The 27,610-nt window shown below is 47.2% G+C and overlaps 1 protein-coding gene across 2 annotated transcripts; it reads right to left on the bottom strand.

Annotated features, from left to right (window-relative positions):
• On the bottom strand, window positions 1–26,970 carry PSAT1 (phosphoserine aminotransferase 1). Of its 2 annotated transcripts, XM_060102355.1 has the most exons (9): window positions 26,822–26,969; window positions 22,412–22,472; window positions 20,939–21,008; window positions 18,151–18,356; window positions 17,140–17,312; window positions 15,459–15,628; window positions 8,300–8,428; window positions 1,858–1,995; window positions 1–1,179 (listed from the first exon to the last, which is right to left on the bottom strand). In XM_060102355.1, exons 1-9 carry the CDS (start codon window positions 26,879–26,881, stop codon window positions 1,074–1,076), a joined length of 1,113 nt encoding a protein of 370 aa, XP_059958338.1. In that variant the 5' UTR covers window positions 26,882–26,969; the 3' UTR covers window positions 1–1,073. The 2 variants fall into 2 exon arrangements, with proteins under 2 accessions (XP_059958338.1, XP_059958339.1); XM_060102356.1 differs by lacking the exon at window positions 8,300–8,428 and having other exon boundaries at window positions 26,822–26,970.
• Window positions 26,971–27,610: the final 640 nt, after the last annotated feature.

The following is a 27,610-nucleotide window of genomic DNA, read 5'->3' as shown; positions in this document are numbered from 1 at the left end:
TTTAGATGTTTTAGGACTTTAATGTCCTGCGCACGGTCAACATAAAACACTGACAATGGATAAACAAGAGGGGAAAAGACTCTTCAGCAAAGATCTTCCCGAACTCATGGCATCACTGGTCAAACACCATAAAGAGAACAGTCACGTGAACAAACAGTAAGGGAGTTTAACAGAGATTTTTAGTTTAACAGCATAACTGAAAAACAAAGAACCAACCAACCAACCAACCAACCAACCAACCGTTCTTCTACCCACTGAAAGGAAAGTAAAAGTGAATCAGGGAGCTTCCAACTCTTGTGAAGCAGCTTAAAAAGGGAGAGGGGAGGGGGAAGCGGAGGCACACAGCTGTTGAGAACGTAACACTCTAATGCACAAGGTCAAGGATCCCAACAAATTCTCAAAGTCTCAAATATATCAACAAGAACCGTATTATTAGAAATATAAATGCACAGAGATATAAATGCATAGAGATATAAACTATTTGGTATTAAAAACAGACCTTGCTATATAAACATATAGTATGCCACTTTTATCTCTTTATGAGAATAACAGTATAAAGAACGATCTCCAGTTTGCCTTTTAGTCTGGAACATCACAACACGGTCGGTGGTGACCTGAATTAATAGCTGCAGAATCCAGAAGACCCCACTGCTGTCATCTTGCAAAGGATCAAAATTCAGCACCTAGAGGGATCCACCCACCCTCCATGCTGTGTGTTTGTGTGTCTCTAAAAATAATAACCTGCAATTTGCATATAGTTAAACCCATAGGCAGCTTTGAATATGAGATCTAGGCAGAAAAAGTAGCAGCAAAGACAACAGTAGTTAGAATCTGGTAGAAGAGCAAGAGAAGATTTTCTAAAAGCTTCCAGTTCAAGTCAGAATTAAGGTTAAGTTTCAACAGCTTAGCATAGCTGTGGATGTTTTGCTGTTCTCTGAAAAAAGAAGAAAATCTATCATAAGCATGTTCGTTCGAGAAAAATACTATGTTTGTTTAGTGTTTTTAGCCATGCCCAAGTAACTTTCAATTTTGTACATTGTTCAAGGGCAGAGTGTATATTGGTTAGGATGTGCTCATAGCTGGTGCATCTCCAAAAAATTCTTCATGAAGGCTGCCAGCTTCTGGACATCTTCGATGGTGACAGCATTATACAGAGAGGCCCGAATGCCTCCCACGGACCTAGAAGAACCACAGATGCAGCCGTTAAGAACAGGAGCATCTGGTTGAGCATCAAGACGACCCTCCTTCCCGTCACCAGCTCCTGCGAGAGTCACGGCACCTGAGACCATCGTGTCCAACCTCCCACCTGAAAGCCCCCGCAGGTGGCCAGGAGCATCACACATCTCAGTCATTAGAAAATTCCTTTCCAACGCAGTGAAGGACCGTCACGCTCACAGGTAACCTAGGTTAGCTCACCTCTTCAATGAGCCTGCCGTGCAGGGGGCAGGGAGCGGGCAGCTATTCTCATGCGTGAGGACGTACATCTTTCATGGAGCTTACAGAATTAACTACTCTTTCTGATGCTCAGGGGAGCAACAGTGTCTGTTCTTACACTGAACAGGCTTGTGCCAGCTGCACCAGAGCTGGGATGGCACCCTTTGTGCTGTCAGAGCAGAGATTTTCAAAGGTAATTTTGACCAAAGCTCCTAGAACGTGTGGCCCCCCCATGCTCTCGGCCGTGGAATCGTGCTAAGGGGTCTGTAAGCAGCAGCAGGAGAACCCCCGTAACAAACTGTCTTTCCCAACTAGTTACAATAACTGCTATTCCAGGATGGGCAGGCTCCTAGATGTGTCTCCTTTAGCGTCTGAAAACTAAACCAATTCTCTGACAAGCTTCTGGATGGGACATGTACTCACCTATGCCCTTTCAGGGAGATCATATTGAGTTCAAGAGCTCTGTCGAGAAATCTTTTTTCTAAAGCATCATCTCCTTTGGTGTTGCCAATGCGGAATGGAATATTCATCCTGCTTCTATTCTGGGGCTCCACTGGACATCTGAAAAACATGTTTTTTGTTCCAGCTATTTTTCTGCAATGTGCAACTGCCACTAACAAAGCAACAGAAAAAAAAATTTTTTTTAAATCCAAATAAACCCATTTATATATTATATTTAAGCATTCAGTAAAATAAGAATCACGTAATTCCAGGAAAGTGAATATTATTTAATAAACAGAGAGGGATACTTGTAGTGCTGTATAGGGAAAATTGATTTAGATCTAAAACTTATACCCCAAATGAACTCTATGTCAGTTATTTGGTTATAGAAATGCAAAAAGAAAAAAAAAAGTAAAGCATTAGTTACGAAAAATAAAGTTATGCTAACATATGAAGAAACATCGTAACATTGGATTACTTGGACATTTTTTGTATGTTTGAACTATTTCCTTAAGTCAACTTCCTGGAGTAAAACTGGTGGCGTGTGCACACACACACACAAACACACAGACACACACAAACACCACACACACACAACACACACACCACACACACACCACACACACACAACACACATTTACATGGTTCTTGACAGGAGGTGGGAATCAAATTCAGAACACATATTTTGAAAAATATGAGAGTACATATTTAGAGATAGAATTAAACAAAATATCTGAACAAAAGCCCATCCAGAACATCATATATTCTGTAATTAATTACAACAGGTAAAGTTAGAAATGACCTAAGTCCACCATAGAAATAAAATAAATTATAACATTTCTTTATAACTAAATATTAAGATGCCACATAAAAAGATAAATATAAAGATTAGGTTGCAAAATGGAAGTGGTTTATGATCTAATAAGTGAAAAATTTTAGATGTTATGTGTACTCTAATTAGAGTATAAATGTGGATATAAAGATTCTAAGGAAGCACAGAGAAATAGAAAATATTTGTGTTCAGGATGTGAGAATATGGGATAATTCTATGTTCCCTTTAATGTTATTTTAATAATATGTTATATATTTGAATATCATAATGGAGTATACTGAAATGTACAGGTGATTAGAGTAAGATTGTTCCCATCAACTTGCAATTCTATTGCCACTAGTTAGGGTGAAAGTAGACTATGAAGTAAATGTAATAAATGTGAACTGGATGCCCTAAAGCACAGCTGCTATCTAATCCAGTTTTAATTGTTAGCAACAGAAAATTTTTAAAAACGATTTTCCAGATGCAAACAAGAGATTAAAAAAAGATCTGCACCAGGACATTTATAATTTACTTAGGGAGACCACTCTTGCCTATGGAACAGTGAGTTAACATTCTCTTATACAACTCATACTTAATTTCCAAGAGCCTCAGTTTCCTCATCTGAATATTGGGAATGATAATAATATCTCCATTTCATACTAGTTATGACAGTTCAGTGGTATAACATATGAAGCTTCCAACCCATGGCAGCCACACAGCAATGTGAATGACCCTTTCTCTACAAGGCTGCAGAGAAAAAAAATAAGTTGGTCCGAATAGTGGCTGTAAGATTTAAAAATAATGAGCAGCAGCTTTCAAAGCACTTAAAACACTGTACTGTCCCAAGCTGTGTGACCTTGAACAAGTTACTAAATCTCTCTGTTGTGCCTCTCTGATGGGAGACTAAATGGCCACAAATTCTCTGCAGCCCTCCCAGCAAGAGGTGGGGTCTAGTGCTCCACACCTTTTGAATCTGGGCTGGCCTTGCGGACTTGCTTTGACCAAGAGACTGCAACAGGAGTGATGCTGTGCAACTTCCAAGCTGAGGCCTCAAGGGGCATGCAGCTTCTCTACCTGCCCTCTTAAAACATCACTGCCATGTAAGCAAGCCCAAGCTAGCCTGCTGGAAATAACAGGCCCAGCCCACAGCCAGCACCAGCTGCCGGACAGGTGAGGGGGGCCATTTAGACTCTAGGTGGATCACCAGATGACTTTGGTTGAATAAGTGATCTCAGATGAGACCAGCAGAAGAAACCACCCCACTGAGCCCAGCCCCACCTGCTGACTGAAAAGAATCCTGAGCAAAAGAAATGGTTGTGGTTTTCAGTCACTGTCTTGAAGTGTTCTACGATGCAAAAGTAGATAACTGATAGAATTTAGAACAGTGTCTGGAACACATTCAATGTTATGTAAATAACTATTGAAGTCAATAAATTTGTCTTTTTATTCTCAGCACCTTACACAGGGCTCACAGACTCTCAAAAATGAATGAGTCAAATTTCATCTAGGATATGTTAGTATTTGACTTCAGTTTCTGATTTGGAAAGTAAGCAAGCCAAAATTATCTTCCATTGACAACCAAAGGAGACAAACAGAAGAAGAGATGACATGCTACTCTGGATTACAAGGAAGATATGTAATAACTCTCTTCATTTTCTCAAGCACATCCTATTTCATTCTTCCCCTTCTACAGGGTGGGATTCATTAAAATTAAACAGCAAATGAAAGCAGTGTGAGGAAGCCCCCATTAAAAGCTAGGCTCGCCCCTCAGGGCACACACATAATTCCTGTTAAAGTTAATAGGAGTCAAGTGCACATCGATGGACAGAAGAGACACAAGAAGGGAAATCAAGTATCCGGTAATAGGCTTTGAGCCTGAATTCTGGGCCCCCCTTTGCACAGGTAGTAGGTATCCTGGTTGACATTTAAATTAAAAATGTAGTGTCTACCCTCTTTGATATTCTGCTGCCTCAGGCTCCCCAAGTGAGAGTCCAATTATAGAGCTGGAGCAGCAAAAAGGACACGTGATTTAAGGGGAAAAAATATTAAAAAGGGGGAAGAATTAAGAACCTGGATTTACAAAGAATCTGTATTTACAGTCATCCCCCACACATTTACCCATCCTATTGTGAACGTAGATGGTATCATGACAGCAACAATGTCATAACAACTAGAAACTGAAGATTAAATTTGCACGGTGCCCTTGAGTGTCCCTGGTGTGGGGCTGAGGGAAGGAAGAAAAAGATGAAGGGGAATTGGCTGCTCCCAACCTAGCAAGACAGCTGTGGAGGGAATTCAAATTCCACAGGACAAGCGCTGTGGGAGCACAGAGCTGAGCAACTAACTCTGCCCAAGAGAAGGTTGAAGGTTTCAGAGGAAGGGAGGTGGGAGGGGTCAGGACAGAGGGAGACGAAGGAAGGGCATCTGGCAGAGAGCTGTGTCTGCCAAGGCATGGGGGACCCCAGCAAGTTCTCTGCAGCACCTGGGGTGCTGGGTGCCTGGTTGGGGGCAGGCACATACTCTTTATTCACATGCATTTTCATTTAACTGCTCACCTCCCCTTCGGGGCCATGTTTCCATAGCAAAGATCTTCCTGAAAACCCAAGTGCACACAGAGACAACTAGTGAGCGTCCAACTAACATAGAGGAGAGAGGGAGCAAAGCCTGCTACTGACCCTGGTAACAAGGTCCCAAAGGAACACCATGAGCCGGATGACCTTTTCTGGGCAGGCGGCCCAGGGGGTGAATGGAAGTTCCCAGAAAGAGGTTTATTTGGAAGAGGATGCAAGTTCGGGGTCAAGGCTGTTCATAAGTGAATGAGGAGTTCTGCATGGGAAGGTGATGAGATTCCTCAGGAGATGACCTGCCTGCCACATTGGCTTCAACAGGCTGCCTTCTGGAAAATGCCAGGTTGGGTGCTTGCAGTTAAAGGATCTCAAGTCGGGGGAGAGAATTCAGGGGATACTTGGTGTTCCTTCTATGCTTTATTTTGTTTTTAATTTCCTGGATTCCTTCTGGAGGCATCACCATGCTTTCTGTCCTCCCATTTTGTGCCTTCACATCTCCCGAGAAATATACGGAGCCAAAAGCTCATAGAAAATTGGTCTCCCCTCCACAACAGCTGCCATGTGCTCTTACTCACGTTCAGATCCTGATCACTCTTATGGAGCCAGGAAAGGTGACTTATTCTTCTGGGTATCCCCAGAGCCTAGAACAAGGCTAGCACAGAGGAGTGTTCAGGCGCCATTTGCTTGATGGATGGATGGATGGATGGATGGATGGGTAGACGGATGGATGGGTGGGTGGATGGGTAGATAGACGAATGGATAAATGAGCTAGTGAATTAAACATGTCTTCAGACCTTTCCAGACTTTCTTTCCAATCCCAGCACGAGCCGTGCCCTTCAGTTAGCCCACTCTCTGCTCTCCAAACACACTACTTTCTTCCCTCAGTGCTTTGCAGAGGCCATTCCCTGCCTTCCTAAAAATTCCTAAAAGTACTTCCTCCTTCATCTCTGCCTAATTCTTACTCCTGTCCAAGGCTCAAGCTCATGTAAAAGCCCTCCCTTCGCCTCCAGCCAAAGCAATATCTCCCTGCCCCCAGCTCATGGCTCATTATTTAGCCCTTGGCCATGAACTCCTTGGACCATCTACTGCTGATCATGCATGTTACAACCGCTCCAGTAGGTGCTAGTGGAGTACCCTGGCCTCCTCTTTCACACGTCAGGCTCTAAAGGAGAAGATTCCCAAGGGCTAAGCCACAGAACCACAGAGCAGGCAGAAATGCACAGTGTGTACCCCTTCCCCCAGATGCCATGTGAAAGAGGACCCCAAAGGTCAAGTCGTTCAGCCAAGCCAGACTCCCTGAGGGCTTGTGGCTGGGGTGTCATCACAAGCCAAGAACTCATAGGAGCAGGCAGGCATTTAAGGGCAGAAGGGACAGCAGCAGTTAGGCCTGTCCCCAAAGTACAACCCCACCCATGGATGGTTATGGAGATGTGTTAGCAATTCTTGGGTAAAACATACAATTCTAAGGCAGGATTGAGGCACCATTTTTTTCTCCTACAAGGCCCACTAAATTCTTTTTTTTTTTTTTTTTTTTTTTTTTTCTTTTTGCGGTATGTGGGCCTCTCACTGTTGTGGCCTCTCCCATTGCGGAGCACAGGCTCCGGATGCGCAGGCCCAGCGGCCATGGCTCACGGGCCCAGCCGCTCCGCGGCATATGGGATCCTCCCAGATCGGGGCACGAACCCGTATCCCCTGCATCGGCAGGCGGACTCTTAACCACTTGCGCCACCAGGGAGGCCCCTAAATTCTTAAAAGAGTGAAAATTCCCTTGTTATCGTCAGCCAGATATTTTTTCTTACAACACACTGAACTCCAAAGAGTAAAGGCCGCTAAGAAGGGGGTCCTGGCTCGGCAAATGAGTGTAAGTGTTTACGCATGTATGTGTATAAACACACGTGCATACAGAGCATAAAGTCTGGTGTTCCCACAGCTGTCCCCATCTTGAAGGAGGGGAAAAAGAAAAGCAAATGAAAACATCATCTGTCAAGCTCCTTGTGTGCCAGGCACTGTACTAGGTACTTTATATCTGGCATTTTGGTGACAGGCCTGTTGTAGGGGGTTGAACGGTGGCCTCTGCAAAGGTTTATCCACGTGCTCACCTCCAGAACCTGTGAATGTGACCTAGAAAAAGGGTCTCGGCTGATGCAATTAAGCTAAGATCTCTAGATGAGATCAATCATCCTGGATTATCTGGGTGGACCCTAAATCCAATGTAAGAGACAGAAGACAAGACACACAAGAAAGGAGGAGGCCATGTGAAGGCAGAGGCAGAGACTGGGGTGAGGCAGCCACAAGCCAAGGAATGCCTAAAGCCCCTGGAAGCTGGAAGAGGGAAGGAATGCATTCTTCCCTGGAGTTTCTGGAGGGAGCAAAGCCTTGCTGACAGCTTGCCTTTGAACTCCTGGACTCCAGAACACTGAAAATAAATTTCTCTTGTTTTAAGCCACCAAGCTAGTGGTACTTTGCTCTGGCAGCCCTAGGAGATCAATACAAGGTCCATACGTTCTCTGGCGTTGGTCCAGCAGTCAACACACATTCATGAATCAATAAGTCACAAAAACATTTAACTAGGAGTCAACTCATACCAGAGCCAATTCCATTCACCAACTGCAGGCCTGGGATGGGAGCATTTGTCCTGTAATAAGCGAAAGAGTAAACTTTCCTAAAAGGGTAAATAACCCAGAGGAGGGGCCAGGAGTGGGTGTTTATACCAAGGGTCTCCAGTGAGTCCTGAGGTAAAGCTGAGAGCTTCCAGCAAGTATGTGTTTTGTCCCCAGGGGACATACAGAGCAGGTGAGGTTGGGGAGAGGGGTCTGCCCCGGGGTCTGTGGTGTGAGAAACGTTACCACCCACTGGGAGACAGGTCCCAAAGCCCGGGATTCCTGGGAATGGGATGCAGGAGGGAAGACTTACCTAACTCACGCTCCTGAGGAGTTCAGTGTCTCAGCGAAAGGTGGCTGCATCCATGTTCCAAAAGACATGGCATATACACATTTTTAAATTCACAAGAGGCAAAATGTGAGATAAAACCCCATCAACTTACACATAGAATCCTTGAGAATTATCAACAATATCATAAATCATCTGCGATTTGATGGAGCTAAGCTTCTCCATGGCTGCTGCACCGCCATTGTTCTTAATCCACTCCAGGACCAAGCCCATGACATAGATGCTAAAATAAAGAGTAAAAAATACACATATCCACGTAGGGAATGGACTTGAGGATACGAGGAGGGGGAAGGGTAAGCTGGGACAAAGTGAGAGAGTGGCATGGACATATATACACTACCAAACGTAAAGTAGATAGCTAGTGGGAAGCAGCCGCATAGCACAAGGAGATCAGCTCAGTGCTTTGTGACCACCTAGAGGGGTGGGATAGGGAGGGAGAGAGGGAGGGAGGGAGGGAGACACAAGAGGGAGGGGATATGGGGGTATATGTATATGTATAGCTGATTCACTCTGTTATAAAGCAGAAACTAACACACCATTGTAAAGCAATTATACTCCAATAAAGATGATAAAATATAAATAAATAATTTAAAAAAAAACATATATCCATTGAGTTCAGCTTTGCACAAGTGGAAAGACATCCAAGCAAACAGTCTGAAGTTGTACTAAAACAGACTTAAAGACACCATTAGACATAGACAAGATGAAAGTGGGCCATGTGTACACCAAGGACAGGAGCGTGTCACGGAGCAAAAACGAAGATCAACCCAGCTCTAGGCCCCTGAGGGCCATTCAGAAAAGAGGGTTAATTAGACGCTTCACTAGAGGTCACATCGGTGCCCACCAGTCCAGCCCAAGCCCGAACGCAAACTCTTCATGACACCTGGAACACAGCTCCCTGTCTCCACCCCTGCTGACATTTTATCCCTGCCACAAGCATCCTCAGACACCTAGCTCCCCACCCCCACCAGTTAACGCTTCACTTTCTGAACGCCCAGAGCCCGCTGCCCACACTTCCCCTAGTTTTTACCACTGGCTCTTTAGTTTCCATTCCTAGGTGCCCGTATCTTGGACCCTGCAGTCCTGGAAGGCTGGAAGCACAGTGTTCACCTTTCCTCCCGCAAAGCCCTGGCACACAGCCCACCACCGGGCGGAGGCAGGGTGGCAGGGTGCCTAAGAGCCTGGGCTCCGAGTCCTAGTCCTGACTCTAGAACCAGTGCCGCCCTAACAGATCACCCAGGATTAGTCACCCCAGGGATCCAAACCTCGACCTTCCCACCTGGAAACAGGGAGGCCTACCGACCGACGGTGGACACCCAGCATTTCAACTGCCCTGCTCTTCCTAACTCCACCCTCCCACCCAGCAGGAGGACCCAGCGGGGTCCCTTGCTCCCCTGGTTTCAGAGTTGAGCAGGGGACTTAACTGGACCAATCAGAGCCCTCCATAGGCTTTTCTGAATTGGGAATGAGAAGAGGCAGAATTGTGTGTTGGTGAAACGGTGAGTTATGAGGTAAGAGCGACAAGGAACATTTGAAGGAGGCTCAGCTGAGACACAGGAGTGCAGATGGGGTGGGATTCGGGTCCCTGGTTCCAGGAGGACCCGCTGCACCTCGGCCCTTCATAGAGCTTGGGTGTATCGTTTACCGAGCCAGAATATCAACCCTGTCACTTAGAGACCTCAGTGCTCTTGGGGGGACTGCAGGAAATGGGTTGGGTGAAGTGCTTAGTGCAGGGCTGGCACATGGCAGGTGTACTTAGTAGTATCTCTACTAGTTGAGTGCTCAAAACTAAGCCCAAAACACAAGATGTTGAAGAGCAGCGGATGGTTTTCCCAGTGATCTTCTGAAAGCCCCTCTGCTTAAAAAGGTGCTGAGGGGACTTCCCTGGCGGTCCAATGGTTAAGACCCCTCACTTCCACTGCAAGGGGCACAGGTTCGATCCCTGGTCAGTGAACGATGATCCCACATGCCACGCGGCACAGCCAAAAAATAAAAAAATAATAAAAAATAAAAAGGTGCTGAGGGCTCTCTGTGCACCTCACTGAAAGCCCACGGGACAGGAGCAGAGGTCTCCCGGGGAAAAGAGACCATCCTCCTCGAACTAGGAGCATGGCAAAGGTCCGTGCTCAGCTATGGCCGCTGTATGAGTGGGACAAAGGTCCCCCACAAGAACCTGTGCAAACTTAGTTGCTTAGCATCAATGTCCCGCAAAGATCTGGGGTGGGGACCCCCAGACACAGCTGCCTCCTCGTTTACTTACTAACACTATGACAGGGTGGGGAGGGGAAAACACTCGAACACCAGAAGGTTGTCCCAGGGAAGCCCAAGATACTTGACTGGCTCGTTCACTGCCTCCAGGTGCGTGGAGAATCCCGGTGTTTCTACCCCAGAAGGTAGCAGAGCCCACACTGGGCTGCCCAGCGGGCACTGGGCAGGGAGCAGCCAGCACCCAGAACCATGCGATAGCCCTTGTGGAAGCTTCCCCAGCCTGGCTCCCCAGACAGCCCTGGGAGGAATGAGAACTGGCAGCTAGGGGCAGCAGCGAGGGAGCTCAAAGCAGAAAATAGCCTCTGAATAATTTACAGCCTCGGCTGGAGCTCTCTGGATAAAGACTGAGAAATCAGAGGGGCAAAGGAGAAAGAAGAAAGTAAGAGAAGGGAAGGACTATTCAGTGGTCCAGGACTCTCTCTTTTATTGATCAAAAAAATCCGAGGCCAGAGCTGCTATTATCCCACTTTACAGATGAGGAAACAGGCTCAGACAGCTTAACTTGGCTAAAGTCATCCAATAAGTGGCTGAGAAAGCCAGGATTCCAACCCCAGATGGTCTAACTCCAAAGCCCCAGCTCTTTTATTTATTTATTTATTTATTTTGCGGTACGCGGGCCTCTCACTGTTGTGGCCTCTCCCGTTGCGGAACACAGGCTCTGGACGCGCAGGCTCAGCGGCCATGGCTCACGGGCCCAGCCGCTCCGCGGCATGTGGGATCCTCCCGGACCGGGGCACGAGCCCGCGTCCCCTGCATTGGCAGGCGGACTCTCAACCACTGCACCACCAGGGAAGCCCGCCTCAGCTCTTTTCACAGTAACAAAGGCCTCTGGTTTACTAGGGCCTCCAGGACCCTCACCCACTCTCTCGCCTGCCAGCGGGGCAGCCAGGCTGGCACCAAGCCACACAGACAGCTGCCAAGAGCAGCTGCTACAGGGGCATCACAGCACACGTGCACGTGTGTGGACGTGTAGGCATGTGTTCCAGATATGGTGCTGCCCTCTCACTTCTCTGTTCCGTAAGGTGCTCTCGAATTTCCATCTAACCCCAAACTGCTCACTCCCCCACAAACCATAGAAACACACCCTGCCACATGATCCAAACACACCGAGCCACCTGCGGGTGCCTGCCTGTTCAAGAGCACATTTTGGAAGCCGAGCTTCACTTCTACCTGCAGCTCTGTTACCCAAGGGTTCCCAAGCTGCTGCTATTTGATTCATCAAATCAAGGCTGCAGCAAAGGCTCAGGCCAGGTCCACAGTCCCAGCCAGACCTCAGCACCAACACACTTCCCTCTTGGTGTGTGACTCACCCCTATGCCCCTGGAGTGGAAGGATGTCCGGCCTTGTGAGTCGACTGGAGCTTCCGATGCATTATTAACTCATGCTTCTACCCCCATACAATCCGAAACCTTCAAAACACAGGGGCCCTAAAGTGCTTACGCAGCTTTGAAACTTGGTCCCCACTAACCAGGGTTAACTTTTAACTAATATACGGCTTCACTTCTAAAATGCCCCCTGCCCCATGCAGTGCAGGTACACTGTCTCAGCCTGCGCGTTAAATGACTACATGAATCACAGCAGATCCACTCTCTGGAATATCACTCAGCAATTCAAAGGGGGGAAAAAAGGCAGGCATCTGAGCTGACATGGCAGCGTTCACGGTACATTGCTGGATAGAAAAAAGAATTCACAGAACAGCCTATATGGTAAAGTTCCATCTGCATAATTACACATACGGCTCTGTTTGCATATGCCCTGCACAGCAGGCAGTTAACAGGGGTTACCCCGCAGGCTCTGCTCCCCTCAGGAACCTTTGCCAAGACCATGTGTTAATTTTTTAAGGCAACACGAAATACTCTGTGGGCACTAGGGATTAGAAAAGCACACCAGAAAGTTCCCCGGGAAACTCTCCCTGGCTGTTCTGAAGTACTAGGCCCCCTTGGCAGCCCACACTCCTATGCTGATAAGTAAGGTGGTCTGGGTCAGTGGGGTCATTTTGTTTCTTATTAGTTACTTTACCTCACACTACAGCTAGTTAGTCGTGGTAAGTAAAAATGTCTTGTGGGCTTAGAGGGAAGTTTAGGCATCCGTTTGCTTGTCCATGAACTTGGCTTAGTGCGTTCCACTAAAGGGTTAAACAGAACGCCCACGGGTCCTTTATTCCACCCCAATTCACTGCTCAGGGCTACAGGCAACTACAGGAAGGCTCAGTTCAAACTGCCCAGGGCCTGTGGTCACTTGGCTCTGAGTTTAAAAGAAAAAAAAAAGCTTCTTTTCAAACTTGGGACATTTTCAAGGACTTCCATGTGACAAAGTTGCAGTGTTCTGGGCGCCTTATCCCCTTACATCCAGGGCCTGGGGAGGGTGTTCTGCACAAAGCTTCCTCTCTCCATCACTGCTTGTTCTCACTGCATGAGCTACAATTTTCTAATCTTGAAAGCTGAAGTACCCCAAATGAAATCTAAGTTTTTCAAGTCATAGATTTAGGGTAACTACTCAATTATTCAGACTTACTTTTTTCCTTTTCTTTTCTTGCGGGGTAAAAGAAAGCAAGACACCAAGGGGTGTCTTGGGTCAGAATACTTTTAACCCAATCTCTTTGGTCCTCCACGTTTATATGATTCTGATCAAATACTATTAGCGATCCTGCCCCGAGATGGTCTCAGCGTTCACTCTTTCGATCTGTCTGGAGAGGAAACCTCGCCCCTTTTCCACCCTTGTTTCTGGGTGTCTGGCTGAGCCCACTCTTCGGGCAGGAAGGCTCTGGGTGGGGAGTATCTGCCCTCCCCCAGGCTGTGCCCCACCCCCAGGTGCCCAGGTTGGCCAGCTGACCTGACCAGTCAGGGCCTGGGGTGGAGGCCTGCACAGGGCCTGGTAGGGGAGTGACCCTCTGAGTCACTCACAGGAGGACTTTCTCTCAGTGCCCACCAGGTCTGACTCCAGACCTTTTTATCTCCCACTAGACAGACTGACCTGCTTTGCTTTCTCACTGTTTCTGCTGATTTTTCACTCTAATATTACCCGACTGCATCTTAACACATATCCATTAGAGTTTTTTAAAATGTGCTTCCCAGTCACTCATGGAGAAGGTGCCAGAGGGCATGACAGCTCCCCCTGCTCTGATCAGAACTGCCAGCCCCATTTCAGGCCCCGTTTCAGGGCCAGGGCTCTCCCTGCCTTTTCCCACCGTCTCACTCGCGGAGCTGTGGTGGCCTTTGCCCCCCCGGAAAGACTCACCTCCCTGCAAGCCAGACCCTGGCTGCACGTTCTAACAGGTAAGGACAGACGCCTCCCGCCACCTCGCAGCCTGGAGCCGAAGCTCCTTCTCCAGGGGCCCTGCACTCAGGCTCCCCAACCGTCCTGCACCGCTCAGCTCGGCAGTGCTCCTTTCCCAGCTGGCCGGTGGTCACGGGTTCTTCCACTGCCAGAAACCCCAGAGATAAGATGGGCAGGTGAGACAGGTTCAGTCCTGCCCCCCAATCCCTACCAGGCACTTCGGAAGCACTTTCAACCGGGGTGAAACAGAGTGGGATTGACAGGTGACCAGGAGAGTAAGCACTGGAGCCCTCCGTGTCCTGAGGAAAGCAGGGGACACAAAGTGAGAAGCTGCTCCGGCCCATACGAGCAGCACAGAAAACCAGCAAAAATTTCCATCAGAATTCTAACTTCGGAAAAAGCTCCTTTCTTCCTCTGGTAAATTATGTGGAAGAAATTTCCCACAGGCAGCGCCTCAGACGGAGACCTCTCACAAAGCCCCAGCCCCACGGAGCCGCAGCCTGTACCAGCCCGAGGCCCTCTTCATACGCTCTTTTACGAGAACTTCTACCATCCCTGGAAAACCCGGGAGACTCAGAGAGCTGGACTCCCAGCAGCCAACCGTTCTCCAGAGATGGGATCTTTCCAACACAAACCCACACTGAGAGTTTTGCTTGTGAAGAGCACAAAGATACAGGCTGTGCATACCTGGGCTCTCAAGCCAGACTGCCTGGGTTCAAACCCCGGCTATACCACTTCTTGAAGTATGGCTTTGGCTTCTTCACTTGCAAAATGGGAATAATAATAAGAGTACCCACCTCCTAGGGTGCTTGGGAGATTAAGAGGGTCATACACATCACTATTTTACATCAGAGCTGCCCTGGAAAGATAAGATAATCTATAAACTCTGGCTCTTTCATCCCCGCTGCTAAGGCTGGGGATAAAACAGAAACCACAATAATAATACAGCAGCTAACATTTATAAGTCACTGAGAGGCAGGCACTCACCAAGCACATTTTATACATATTTATTAATCATTCAATCCTCCCAGCAACCAATTACTTCTGGAGACACCTGCTGCACAGACAGGTTAAGCAACTTGCCCAAGGTCACACAGCTTGTTAGTAGTAAAATCTCTCAGGCAGTTGCTAAATCCTAGGTGTCACAAAGATTTTCACAAACTACCTGAGTCTGGGAGTTAAAAGACTATACGGTGGGGTAGCCTTACTCTCCCCAAAAGTGCTGTAATGCAGCCTCTCACTTGGCTAAGGGGAAGCCAGGCTAACAGGACCCCTGCAGACTGGGTGAAAAACAGAGAGGTGTTTGTTCCAGCCAGTGTGTTAGATGCCAGGCAGCCAGCTTCAAGCAGACCCAATAAGGAAAGAAAAAGACCAGTAGCCCTGCCTCTGAAAGCCCTTCTCCAAAGCCGCACTGGTTGTTTGAGATGCAAGCATGACACTTCATGTGCAGAAAGCTTTTGAGTTAATGATGAACCACCAAGGCTACCAAGATCAAACAAAAATACCCCAAAAGAAAGGCAAGGAAAGCGGATCAAACAGTGCACAGAGCGGGATGAGGGAGAGGTGAGCTGGGCAGATAATCCTAATAGGATATCTGGGCTATTAGATCACCGATTTGTAGCATCATGCCCTACTTTAAAAAGTCAGCTAGTATTGATGGGAAATACTGAGACCTCCTCACTGGTCCGCAAGCCACACCCCGGAGTTACCTGAAGCAGGGAGGTGTGTTATACAGAGAGTTATTTCCGGCCTGCACTTTGTAATCCAGGACCGAGGGGCACTCTCTGAGGGCGAACCCCAGCAGGTCATCTCGGACGATCACCACCGTGACCCCTGCAGAGCCAACGTTCTTCTGGGCACCAGCAAAAATCACACCAAACTGCAAAAGAGAAAGCCTGCTGTTCTAGATGCACTGGGTCATTTTTCATAAATGTAGTCAAACTTCCCAATCTCCTTCCAAAGCACAATTTTTATGAGGAAGTTACTCTATTTTAATCCTGTTTGGAGTGCATTCCCTTCTCTAAAGGAATCTCTATCCGGGACAGCAAATCGATACTCAAGAGTTCAGAGCCTGCAGATTACAAATCTGTCTGATCCTTCTCTCCAAGGAGGGGCCAGCCCAAACCCATCACTGTGGAGGCCTTGCATCTGTTCATATTCACTCTAGCATACCTCTTTTCTACGTCCAAGCCCATCTTTAAAATAAGGCTGCTGTCCTTGGTAACCTAAAGAAATCAATTTTTTTATCCATTTATATTTGTATAAAGGGATAATCAGAAGATACTGAGAAATAATGGGACAAGCTGCCTGAGAGAGAAGAAATTTTAGAAAAAAAGAGATGTTTAAAGATACTTTGGGAAATGTTTTTGTGTAAGATGCAGAACCCTCTTCCATGTCTCCCCATGAAACCTGTAGGAAAATTCAGTGGCATCCCAAGTGGGAGGAGTGGGGACAGTGTGGCTCGACAGGGAGTATTTTATAGTTGACATTGTTTAGAATTGCCAGTGCATGGTGAGTGAAAATAAAAAGCAGGCTATAAACAAAATGTGTACATCCATACAACAGAATATTACTCAGCCTTAAAAAGAAATGAAGTTCTGACATGCTACCACATGGGCGAACCCTGAGGACATTATGCTAAGTGAAATAAGCCAGACAGAAAAGGACAAATATTGCATGATTCCACTTACGTGAGGTTATCTAGAATAGTCGAATTCACAGAGACCAATAAAAAAAGTAGGATGGTGGTTGCCAGGGGCTGGGGGGAGGGAGGACTGCGGTTATTGTTTCATGGGGACAGAGTTTCAGTGTGGGAAGAAAAAGTTCTGGAGATGGATGGTGCTGATGCCTGCACAATAGTGTGTGTGTACTTAATGCCACTGAACTGTACGCTTAAAAATGGTTAAACTGGTAAAGTTATGGTAAGTATATTTTACCACAACTTTTTAAAAGGTAGACGACTACTTAGTTTGTTTTAAATTCCTTACAGCTAACATAGCCCCCATGGCACGCACCTGGGGAGCTGCTCAGAAATCTACATGTCATGTCCATGCTCTTGGAGCTGAGCTGGGTACAAAGCAAGGTGGGGCTCCTTCATAGCCCCTCAAGCTTTCCTTGATGACAGCAAGTAACTCCCAAGATGCTGACAAAAGGATTTTCTAAGCACCACTCTCAGAGGCAGATGAATTCCCCAAGGACTCAAGTGTGACCCCCTGGGAGACGACGATTAACACAGGGCTGGGAATGTCAGGACATAAACATTCTGACCATCAACAGTGCCAGCCTTTCCCCATTCTGGTATATATTAAAATGTCCTTAGAGAAACCGAGAGGCTGGTTCCCCCCCACCCCGACCCGCCCCCCACTGGCGTAGGCCTCTTTTACACTCTACCTTGGAAACATCCACTGGCTTGGACAGGAAGTTTGAGGACATGTCGCAGACCAACACTGCTCCCTTGACATCAGGGATAAAGTCAAACTCCACTCCGTGCACGGTCTCATTGGCGCAGTAATACACATAGGAGGCGTCCGGGCTGAGGTTCCAGGTGCTCGGATCTGGAATTTCTATCACAGGAGACAAGTTGGGGACTCCACACGTTTCCTCCCCTCTTTCCTTAGGGAGATAGGAGGCAACCAGGAATGACGCCCCTCCCCTAGCAGGGGAAGACAGATCCCAGAGCATTCACAAGTGAAAGCACCCTATCCATCTTACATTACAATCACCACCAACATCCTAAAGGGATGACCCATCCCACCCCTTTGACTGTTACTGGGGGCAAATAATCTTCAAAAATGGCGTGGTGAGTATCTGGGGTTTTTTCCTTGTTGGCCAGTATCCATCCATCCTATGTCCACTGACAGTTTCCTGTGGGCGTCAGCCTCCGCGACTCTCAGCCCATGTAGTTCCAGTAGGACCAATTCCACCCACAGCCCCGAAGGTACAATGCAACTCAGGGAAGGCCGCTTGACTGATACAGAATAGGACACAGGAGACATGAGACTGTTACTGGGAATGCGTGAGCAAAGGCATTGAAACATGAGAGAATATAAGGTCAGGAGCAGCTACAGCCATCTTCTAAAAAGGAGGGGGCAGCTTTCCTGACTGTGGAGGAGACAGAGAAAGACACCAGAACTGGGAGACACTGTAGGAGGCCCTTGATCAAGCCATACCTAAAGCCAAACCAGCCCCTGGGCTTTGCAGCTAAGTCAGCAGCCCAGGCATACTCTTTCTGCAGCAGCCCGTTAGTAATCTTAACAGGAACAGGCAGACAATCTAAATGGTATCAAACTAACTACTGACAAGGGGACGGAAGAATTGCCCGGGGCAGGGGTGACCTGCTAGCTGAGGAGGGACCACCTGCCAGCCAGCATTTCACTGTCCAGCTCAGCTCCCAGCACTTACTTGTGTAACTCCCAAGTTTGGGGTGGACAATATTCACGGTCCCAAACTTCTTGGCTTCTTCCGCGGCCTTAGCTGACCAGGATCCCGTCACCACATAGTCGGCACACCTTCCTGCTTTCAGGCCAATCAGGTTTAAGGGGACAGCACTGAACTGGCCACACCCACCTCCTTGTACAAAAATCACCTTGTAGCTGTCTGGAATGGCTCTGGGCAGAAGCAGAGGTGACAGTAAACAGGGTCAAAAATTGAGAATGAGTGATGCTCTTCCAGCACTTTACCCTGGGGTGGATGCACTACGAGAACGATGGTCAAGCCCCATCTCTGCCTTCCCCAACCCAATCATTTATCTACTCAGTTCCTTGCACAGATATTTACTGGGCCCTGTGGTGGAAGCCTATGGTTACTTTTTGGACAGAGCTAGTAACACCCTGCTGTTCCTTTAGGGAAGCATTGGCTGCCACTCTCGGTCCACCTGGTTCAAGGGTGGCCAATCCCAGCTCCAGGGGATGAGCACGTGACCTAAGCTGGCCAGCGTGGTTTGGTTCTGAGACCTGGATCCAAACTTCTAGAAAAGAGGAGCTGTTTCTATTGAGGGAAAGAAAGAACTTGTAGGAGCTAAACCTGCAACCACTGGTGGCCATCTGGTGAAGACAACATATGAAAAAGCAGAGCCAGGAGATGGAGAAAAAGACCTTCCTGACATCATGTGAGCTCCTAAATCACTCCTGCACTTTGCTGTTATATGAGATAATACATTCCTTTCTTGTTTTTTTTTTTTTTTTTTTTTTTGCGTAAGCCAAGAGTTGGGCTTCTGTCACTTGCAACCAAAAGTCCTAAAGGTATATATGTGCTGGTCCATGCTATGAACCAGGTGGACACTGGAGAAGGATCTTTTCTTTTTTTTCCTGGTACGTGGGCCTCTCATCGTTGCGGCCTCTCCTGCTGTGGAGCACAGGCTCCAGACGTGCAGGCTCAGCGGCCATGGTTCACGGGCCTAGCCGCTCCGCGGCATGTGGGATCTTCCCGGACCGGGGCACGAACCCGTGTCCCCTGCATCGTCAGGCGGACTCTCAACCACTGCGCCACCAGGGAAGCCCAGGAGAAGGATCTCTGATAATCCTTTAGACCTAAGCATGTATCACCTATCCAATATATATCAAGATTAACAGCAAAAATATTTGATTGCAACATGGAAAATTAAAATGGTGATTGGCATGGCTACAGGCAGTAGGGTAAGGCCAGCTCAGGCCAAGCCTTTGAGCAATGTCAGAGCTTGGGAACAGGTTACACAGAAAGCAGACAGCCAAGGGACAGAGCTCTAGCACAGAGGTGTAAGGAAAGCACCAAAGGGCAGGGCAATATGAGAGGGTCTTGGTCTCACCAACACAAGGGATGGTGTGCATATATCTGGTTTTGAACCATGCCTGCCTATATCCAGGGCTCAGGAGGCTAGCAAAGCACGCAGACAGGTCTTAGGAGACTGTAACCATGAGGTTCTCAGCAGCTGGGAGGATGGCAGTCCAAGGCAGCATTCCTGGTTTATGTTACTCAGATGCCGGGCAGTGAACAGGGCCAAGAACTGGATGGAAGGACACCAGACAGAGGTCTAGGTACAGGGGTACAAAGAAATCGGCCCATAAATTGAACCGGAAGTTCAAGCTGGAAAGGCTCACAGGCGTGTGGGTCAAATGCCACATCTCTTGGGCCAACATTCCAAGTACCCACCCCATGAAGGAAGCAATTGTTCTGTGAACATGACAGGGACCCAGCAAGCAGCCCTGGCATGCTAAGCCAAGCAGATGATTACCGGCTCCAAACACGGACATTAGCACGGGTTTCGAGGGCTCCTCACAAGAAACGTCACCAAGCCCGCCCCATCTGAAGCATTTTATCAATGCAATTTAAAGGGAAAGTTATTAAATAATTAGTATAATTCCAATTTTGTTAATGAAATAATGCAAGGATGGACCCTAAAACGTTAACAGTGATTACCCCTGACTGGTGGGGTTATGGATAATTACGGTTGATTTTGTGAGTTTGTTTTTTCCCTAAACTTTCCACCATGAACATGCACTAGTTTTGTGAGCAGAAAAAAAACCAACAACAATGTTTTGTTTTCAAGATGACTGTATTCATATGTCTATGTGTATATATTTATATAATATATAAAACCTCTCCTTTAAGCAGCAATCTATTTAAGAACACAGTTTCCTCTGGGTAAGAAAAGCAGTTTAGATAACTAGGAAAGTTCATTTGAGAAGCAGTTCCCAGAGTTCAGAACCCTTAAAATTGCCCAAAGAGCCCGTTAAAAATGAAGTTTGTACAAAGGCTCTGATTCAACAGGTCTGGATGGGGCCCAGCACTTGAATTTTTTAATACGTCCCCCACGAGTTGATTCTGACAGGTTGTATGAGGCAATACTTTAAGAGCCAGTGAACCAAGTTATAGTTAGTTATGCTGACAAAGATGACCACTTCTTTGTCATTTAAATCCCTTTTAAGCCAGTCTAACTTCCACAGTGCTAAAAAAATCTTTCCCAGATACAATGATTTCAAATCTTTGGAAAAACCACATAAAATAAAAATAAACATACAAACACAGGATGAGGAACAAATACAAAGCATTATGTACTGATCTAGCGAAATTGGGAGAATCTTAACAAGATTATTTGTAAGAATGGAATATTCTGAACACACAGCAGAGTCTAGAAAATAATGCAACAGACACCCATGTATATGGATTACCAAACAAGAGTAACACAATTTTGTCTTTAAAATTTTAAACTTACAATAATTCCCGCACAAGGTTCTCTGTGTTGTTAATAATCTTAGAGAAATCTGATGACCTGTGGCTCATTTCTGTGGAAAGAAAAACAAGAAAAAAATTCCAGTTCAAAACCAAAGCAACAAAAGTTAACTGTAGCTGTAACTACAAAATTTGTAAATCAAATAACAAAGGGAAATGTCGTTATTTTCCATTCAAATTGTGGGCCACACTTACTTTAAAGGAAAATCCAAATTGATTTTCAAACTGCACACATTTTAACCTTATTGTCACAGCAGAATGATTTTTCAAAAGTGGCAATATTCAGGGCTTCCCTGGTGGCGCAGTGGTTGAGAGTCCGCCTGACGATGCAGGGGACACGGGTTCGTGCCCCGGTCCGGGAAGATTCCACATGCCGCGGAGCGGCTGGGCCTGTGAGCCATGGCCGCTGAGCCTGCGCGTCCGGAGCCTGTGCTCCACAACGGGAGAGGCCACAAAAGTGAGAGGCCCGCGTACCGCAAAAAAAAAAAGTGGCAATATTCACTGAATGAGCCATGTACTAATTTATCCTTTGGTCTCTGATCACTCACATCTTTCTCACAAACAGGAATTGTGTGCAAAGGCCGCCCTTAGGACAACAGCACAAAATTCCACACTGTGCTCTCACTTCACAGATATCTAGGTGCATGTGCCAGACCCACAGGAACAAAATTTAATAGCAATGAGCACACAGTTAAACCTACAGTCTCTTAATAGTCTGTAGCCTTTGGAACTATCAAAAAAGAAAAAGAAAATTAAATTTAAACAAAAGTAAATTTTAGAACTCAAAGAAACTTCATGAAATTATTAACAGGCAAGATCTTCAGAAAAAGGCTTGTGTACTTTTCAACATTAATGAGTTCATGTTTAAGAACAGCAAAAACTGTAAAATGAATGTGAAGCAATTTTATAAATGTTTGGGCACTGTTAATGTAAATGTACAGGATCTTTTTTTTTTTTTTTTTTTTTTTTTTTTTTTTTTTTTTTTGCGGTATGCGGGCCTCTCACTGTTGTGGCCTCCCCCGTTGCGGAGCACAGGCTCCGGACGCGCAGGCTCCGGACGCACAGGCTCAGCGGCCATGGCTCACGGGCCCAGCCGCTCCGCGGCATATGGGATCCTCCCAGACCGGGGCACGAACCCGTATCCCCTGCATCGGCAGGCGGACTCTCAACCACTTGCGCCACCAGGGAGGCCCTGTACAGGATCTTTTGATCTCAGATCCTATGCATAGCAAAAACCAATGATGCGACAGTAAGCTGAGACGTATAAACCCCTCACCAGCATTTATGTTGCTTTCAAAATTGCTTTGATCAAACATGCTATGGAAGTTATTAAAATTTAAAAATATATCTACAAAGGCCTACAGGAAGACCCAGTAGAAATTCTAGGCTTGATGATGCATTTTAATTGGTTCCCTTTGAATCCTGGACATTCACAGAATCCAAAAGTAAATCTTACCAAGAACACTAATCCCAACTCCTTTGTAGTCTAATAATTCTTTTTGTATCTCTGACAATACCTAGAAAAAAAATAAAAGAAAATTTAAGATGATTTCAATATGCTGTGCACAACTCTGGACATACAAACTGCAGTGGGGGAAGGACAGGGGAGAAGATCCACCCACCAGGCCTGTGAGGAAGCTTATGTCCCTGCCCACAGCCAATCCCCTTCCTCCCCCTATCCCCACAGAGCCCGGATGATGCAACTTACACTCAAAGTTGAGAGTGAAATTATGCAATGTGACTGATGCTAAGACATAGTTTTTCCAAAGGTATGAATTTACTTAGAGATAAAAACTCACTTGGACTTAAAAAAAGATCAAGTATAGAAGTTTTCTGAAAACAATTATTTAACTGTCAACATCAAACCTTTGGGAAAAGTCTAATTCCCTAGAAAAATGTCCCTTCCACAACTGCATTTGCACTCTGACCGCAAAGGCACAAAAAGCATAAAATTCTGGGGGACAACAAAAAAATCAATTAGGCCCAAGTTAAACTGATAACTCAATTTTCCATCTTTTTGGTCTGGTGGGATGGGTGGGGTGGGCAGGAATTAGGAAGCACGTGCTGTGAATTAAGGTTCATCAGGGGTACTGATGTACTGAACTCTCCCCTCAACAACAGCCCTGAAGGTGATATTCTCATCCCCAATTTGCAGGTGAGGAATTTCAGCTGTGGTTCCAGAGGTACTTAGCTGTATGCCCCATTCCAGCCCCTTGACCCATCTTGTAAGATCACTGCAATCCCATAACCATGTTCTGCCTTACAAGGACAACTGGACAGGTGGGACCCATCTTATGGCCAATCTTCCAGTGCCAGGAAATGCGGGGGGGGCGAGGCTCATTCCCTACCCCCACCCCCAAACACATAGCTCACCTGCTCGGGAGGTGCCTCATTGTTTTTTTGCCAAAGGCAAGTAAAATGTAAATTACTACACACTGAAAGAAAAACACCTATTTCATATATATATCTACATATATATATATATATATATATATATATACACACACACACTTCAGTAAGAAGAATAGAAAGCCCTTATCAGAGATGCACGCTGCATTGTTTACGAGTGAAATGACATGATATCTGTGATTGGCTTTAAAATTATCCAGGAGCAGAAGGGGAGAAAGAGGGTATGGGGGAGGGAGCGCTGAAACAAGACTGGCAAAATGTCCTTAGTTGTTAAATTTTGGATGGGTCCATGAATTTAGTTACATTATTCCCTCTCTACCTTTGTGTATGAGCGACCTGCCATAAAGTAAAAAGAGAGAAAGAAATGCTCTAAAAATGTACACAAAATAGATGAGATAAACCCTCTGTAGAAGCATCCTGCCATCAAAGGAGGTTCCCTTAAAAGATACAGGCTAAAGACCTCATAAAACATCATCTAGGGCTTCCCTGGTGGCGCAGTGGTTAAGAATCCGTCTGCCAATGCAGGGGACACGGCTTCGAGCCCTGGTCTGGGAAGACGCCACATGCCGTGAAGCAACCAAGCCCGTGCGCCACAACTACTAAGCCTGCGCTCTAGAGCCTGAGAGCCACACCTACAGAGCCTGCATGCCACAACTACTGAAGCCCGCGCACCTGGAGTCTGTGCTCCGCAACGAGAAGCCACCGAAATGAGAAGCCCACACACCACAACGAAGGGCAGCCCCCGCTCACTGAAACTAGAGAAAAGCCTGCGTGCAGCAACGGAGACCCAATGCAGTGAAAAATTAAAATTTAAAAAAAAATCTAAATTGGATTGCAACTTGTCTGAAAAAACACCATTTTAACAATAAAGAATGAGACAAAAAAAAAGAGGTTCAAGAATTTGTCATCGGGGCTTCCCTGGTGGCACAGTGGTTAAGAACCTGCCTGCCAATGCAGGGTACACGGGTTCGAGCCCTGGTCTGGGAAGATCCCACATGCCGCGGAGCAACTAAGCCCGTGCGCCACAACTACTGAGCCTGAGCTCTACAGCCCGTGAGCCACAACTACTGAAGCCCACGTGCCACAACTACTGAAGCGCACGTGCCTAGAGCCCGTGCTCCGCAACAAGAGAAGCCACCGCAATGCGAAGCCCGCGCACCGCAAGGAAGAGTAGCCCCCGCTCGCAGCAACTAGAGAATGCCCGCTTGCAGCAACAAAGACACAACGCAGCCAAAAATAATAAATAAAATTTTAAAAAAAGAATTTGTCATCGTTTTTGTTGGACACATTAGCAATGGCTGATCAAACAAACTTTTAGCAAATCCTTGTCTTTAGTAAATACAAACATCTGTCTCTGATAGAATCATCCTTGAACTTCTGTTCAGACTGTATTTCTCTCATAGATAGTATTCCTTGAAAAGACATCTATAAAAGTTTATAACCAAAATCATTATAAAAAGTTTTAAGGGCCTCCCTGGTGGCGCAGTGGTTAAGAGTCCGCCTGCCGATGCAGGGGATACGGGTTCGTGCCCCGGTCTGGGAGGATCCCATATGCCGCGGAGCGGCTGGGCCCGTGAGCCATGGCCGCTGGGCCTGCGCATCCGGAGCCTGTGCTCCGCAACGGGAGAGGCCACAACAGTGAGAGGCCCACATACCGCAAAAAGAAAAAAAAAAAAAAAAAAAAGTTTTAAAAACTTCTACCCAAAAAGCATACCCCTCTAATCCAGTGGAGTTTATTTTTTTTCAAACTGCAGAATGCAACCACTTTTGTGGATCATAACTAATTTTTTATTGAACTAGAATAGACCAGAGCAGAATAGAATACAAAATTGTGCATGTTGTAGTCATTAGGCTAAATATTTCATAAGCCTTTTAATTATGTGCAGGTACTTGCTCATTTTGTGAAATATATTTTTCATTGTGGTTACAGTCAGAAAAAGTTTGCAAAGCTTCTCTAATCCTTATACTTCAATTAAATCAAGAAGACACATAAATAGCAACATCTGCCCCCCCCACCCCCAGCTTGGAGAGCACACAGGAGGGCATAAATCCTCCCAGGAAAATAAATAATAAATAATTGTACTACTGATAACAACTGCCTTTATAATAAATGCAGAACAAATTACACAGGAAACAAATGCGCAGATGAGTCCAAAACACAGAGAGAGAAAAAACGGTGAGAGTAGAGGAAACATTTGCATAGCTCTGGCAGGGAATCTCATCTAAAACAGCCCGCAGTAACTAAGAAAAAACGAAGCCCTGTACTCTCAGTTCCTACTAGCGCTGCCCCCAGAAAAGCAAAATGTCCTTTCCCTTCTACAATTGTAAGATTCTCTGTTCTTATCACAATACAGAGAAGTCTCTGTCCCAGGGAGATTCTACTCAGTTCAACAGCAGATAATTGTAAAGCACTTGGCTATGCCCCATGTTGCTACAACATATCATCAGAGTCATCCTGGTTAGAAAAATAAAAATATAACAGCAGCGGCAGGGGTCTGCGCGTCCAAGGCACAGTAGAGACTTGGCCTCCTTCACAGTTTGGGCGGTGGGAGGGGAGAATGGATGTGAAGGGAGTGGGTTTTGGAGGTCAGGGGAGGAGCCGGAACCCGGCTGGAGGCTGGGAAGGCAGGGAATAAGTTCGCTTGCACTTCAAAGGTCTGGTAATGGCCCAGGGGAGAATTCAGTCATTCATTTGCTCCAGAACAAAGTGAACCGAACTGGGCTAGCAGTCCAAGGCCTACCAGGATTTGAATATTAGAATGCCTTTAGGGGTCACGCCAGTTTGGAAAAAAAAAAAATCTACGCGTGAAACAGAGGGGAGAGAAAAGGCTTTAGGGACGGGTCGGGTATCTGAGAGACAAAGAGGGAAAGCCTGGGCTGGACTGAAGGCTTTTAAATTTACATTTCTGAAAAGCAATGTTTCCCAGTGCTGGCTAAAGGCAACACTGCTTCCGAGGGGTCGTGCGCGGGCCTCCAGTTTGCAGTTGCCTCCAGTAACGCAATCCTCATTCACCATTCATTCACAGTGTCCATTCACGCATCCACTCAACACTGCCTGGTTCGCAGCACTGCGGGGCGAGGCGAACGCAGAGTTGGGAGCTTTTTCTTTTCCGCCGCGCCCCCGGCCCGGCCGGATTGAAGGCACAGCGCCGGAGTTTGCAGGTGCGCAGCGCAGCGAGCCAGCACTCCCGGGCGGGCCGAGTTCTGCACGCAGCGCACCCGTAGCCGGCGCCAGCGACAGCTGCACAAGCAAGCCTCGCCGAGTTCCTTCCCCAATGTATCCTTCTAGAGGCCCACCCACGATAGATTCTAAACGGGGAGTGCACGCCACTGCAGAGCGTTCGGGAAACTCCGGGCAGGGAGTGGGGATCCGGGAGCCCCATGCAAAGATGCACAGCCACCCACGCGCCTGCTCCCGCCAGGACCGCACTGCCGGGGCGCGCTAGAGGGGACTTACCGAGCGCGGCAGTTTGGCGGGCCCGGGCCCGAAGTTGACCACCTGCATCAGGGAGTCCATGGTGCAGAAGCGGGAACTGGGAGTCGGCTGGAAAGGACCGATCGCGTGGGCAGCGCAAAGTCTGCAGCCGGCGCCGACTCTGTGCTCTCTTCCAGCGCCGAGCCGGAGCCCCCATTGGCCCGCGCTGTCGCTGGCTCTGCGCTGATTGGTTCGCGCAACGGGGCTCGTATCCCCATTGGTCGTGCTCCCCAGTCGAGACTCGAGAGAGTTGCTCCTCCTCGCGTTTACTGTTTCAACCCCTTTTTTGATCAATGCAAGGCGCGCGGGAGATTGCACCATCCAGGCGGCTCGGCTGCGCGCCCGCCGGAGAACCTTGGGCGGCGAGAGGAGACTACCCCTGCCAACTTGTGTTGGTACTTCTGCACGCTTGATGAGGCGCTTTCCAGTCCTCCAACGCGGACCCTAGCCCCTCTCTCTGGGCTGCACTGGGAGATGGCGGAGTAAATCACCCCTCACCCCCATCCAACCACATCTTCACCAGACCCTGGACTGGGCTCTGTTGCATTTGTTTGAACCAGCGGTCATTAATTCACCAAACTTTCCTAAGCACCCCCATGGGCGCCAGATACTCCAGCGGGGAGGAAGGGCCCCCAAGGATGGAATTGCAGGGTGAACTATGGGCCGGGGGTGGGTGGGTGGGGGATGAGGTTCTCTGCAAAACACCAAGGGGCCAAGGGTTAAGGCAGGATTAAGGGATGGAGGTGGCCAAGGACACTGAGAGAAGCCTTG

This window comes from Mesoplodon densirostris, chromosome 6 (genome assembly GCF_025265405.1).
Source record: "Mesoplodon densirostris isolate mMesDen1 chromosome 6, mMesDen1 primary haplotype, whole genome shotgun sequence".
Lineage (NCBI taxonomy): Eukaryota > Metazoa > Chordata > Mammalia > Artiodactyla > Ziphiidae > Mesoplodon > Mesoplodon densirostris.
Note: the sequence above shows the minus strand (reverse complement) of the source record. Positions and strands in the feature narration are given on the sequence as shown.

Excerpts from the sequence above, each read along its gene's own strand:
- PSAT1 (XM_060102355.1), bottom strand. The coding sequence starts at position 26,881 with ATGGACTCCCTGATGCAGGTGGTCAACTTCGGGCCCGGGCCCGCCAAA. Across the intron at positions 8,429-15,458 it reads AACACACCTCCCTGCTTCAG|CATCTATGTCATGGGCTTGG; the intron begins GTAACTCCGGGG and ends TCTTTATTTTAG. Across the intron at positions 1,180-1,857 it reads ATCTCCCTGAAAGGGCATAG|GTCCGTGGGAGGCATTCGGG; the intron begins GTGAGTACATGT and ends TGGTTCTTCTAG.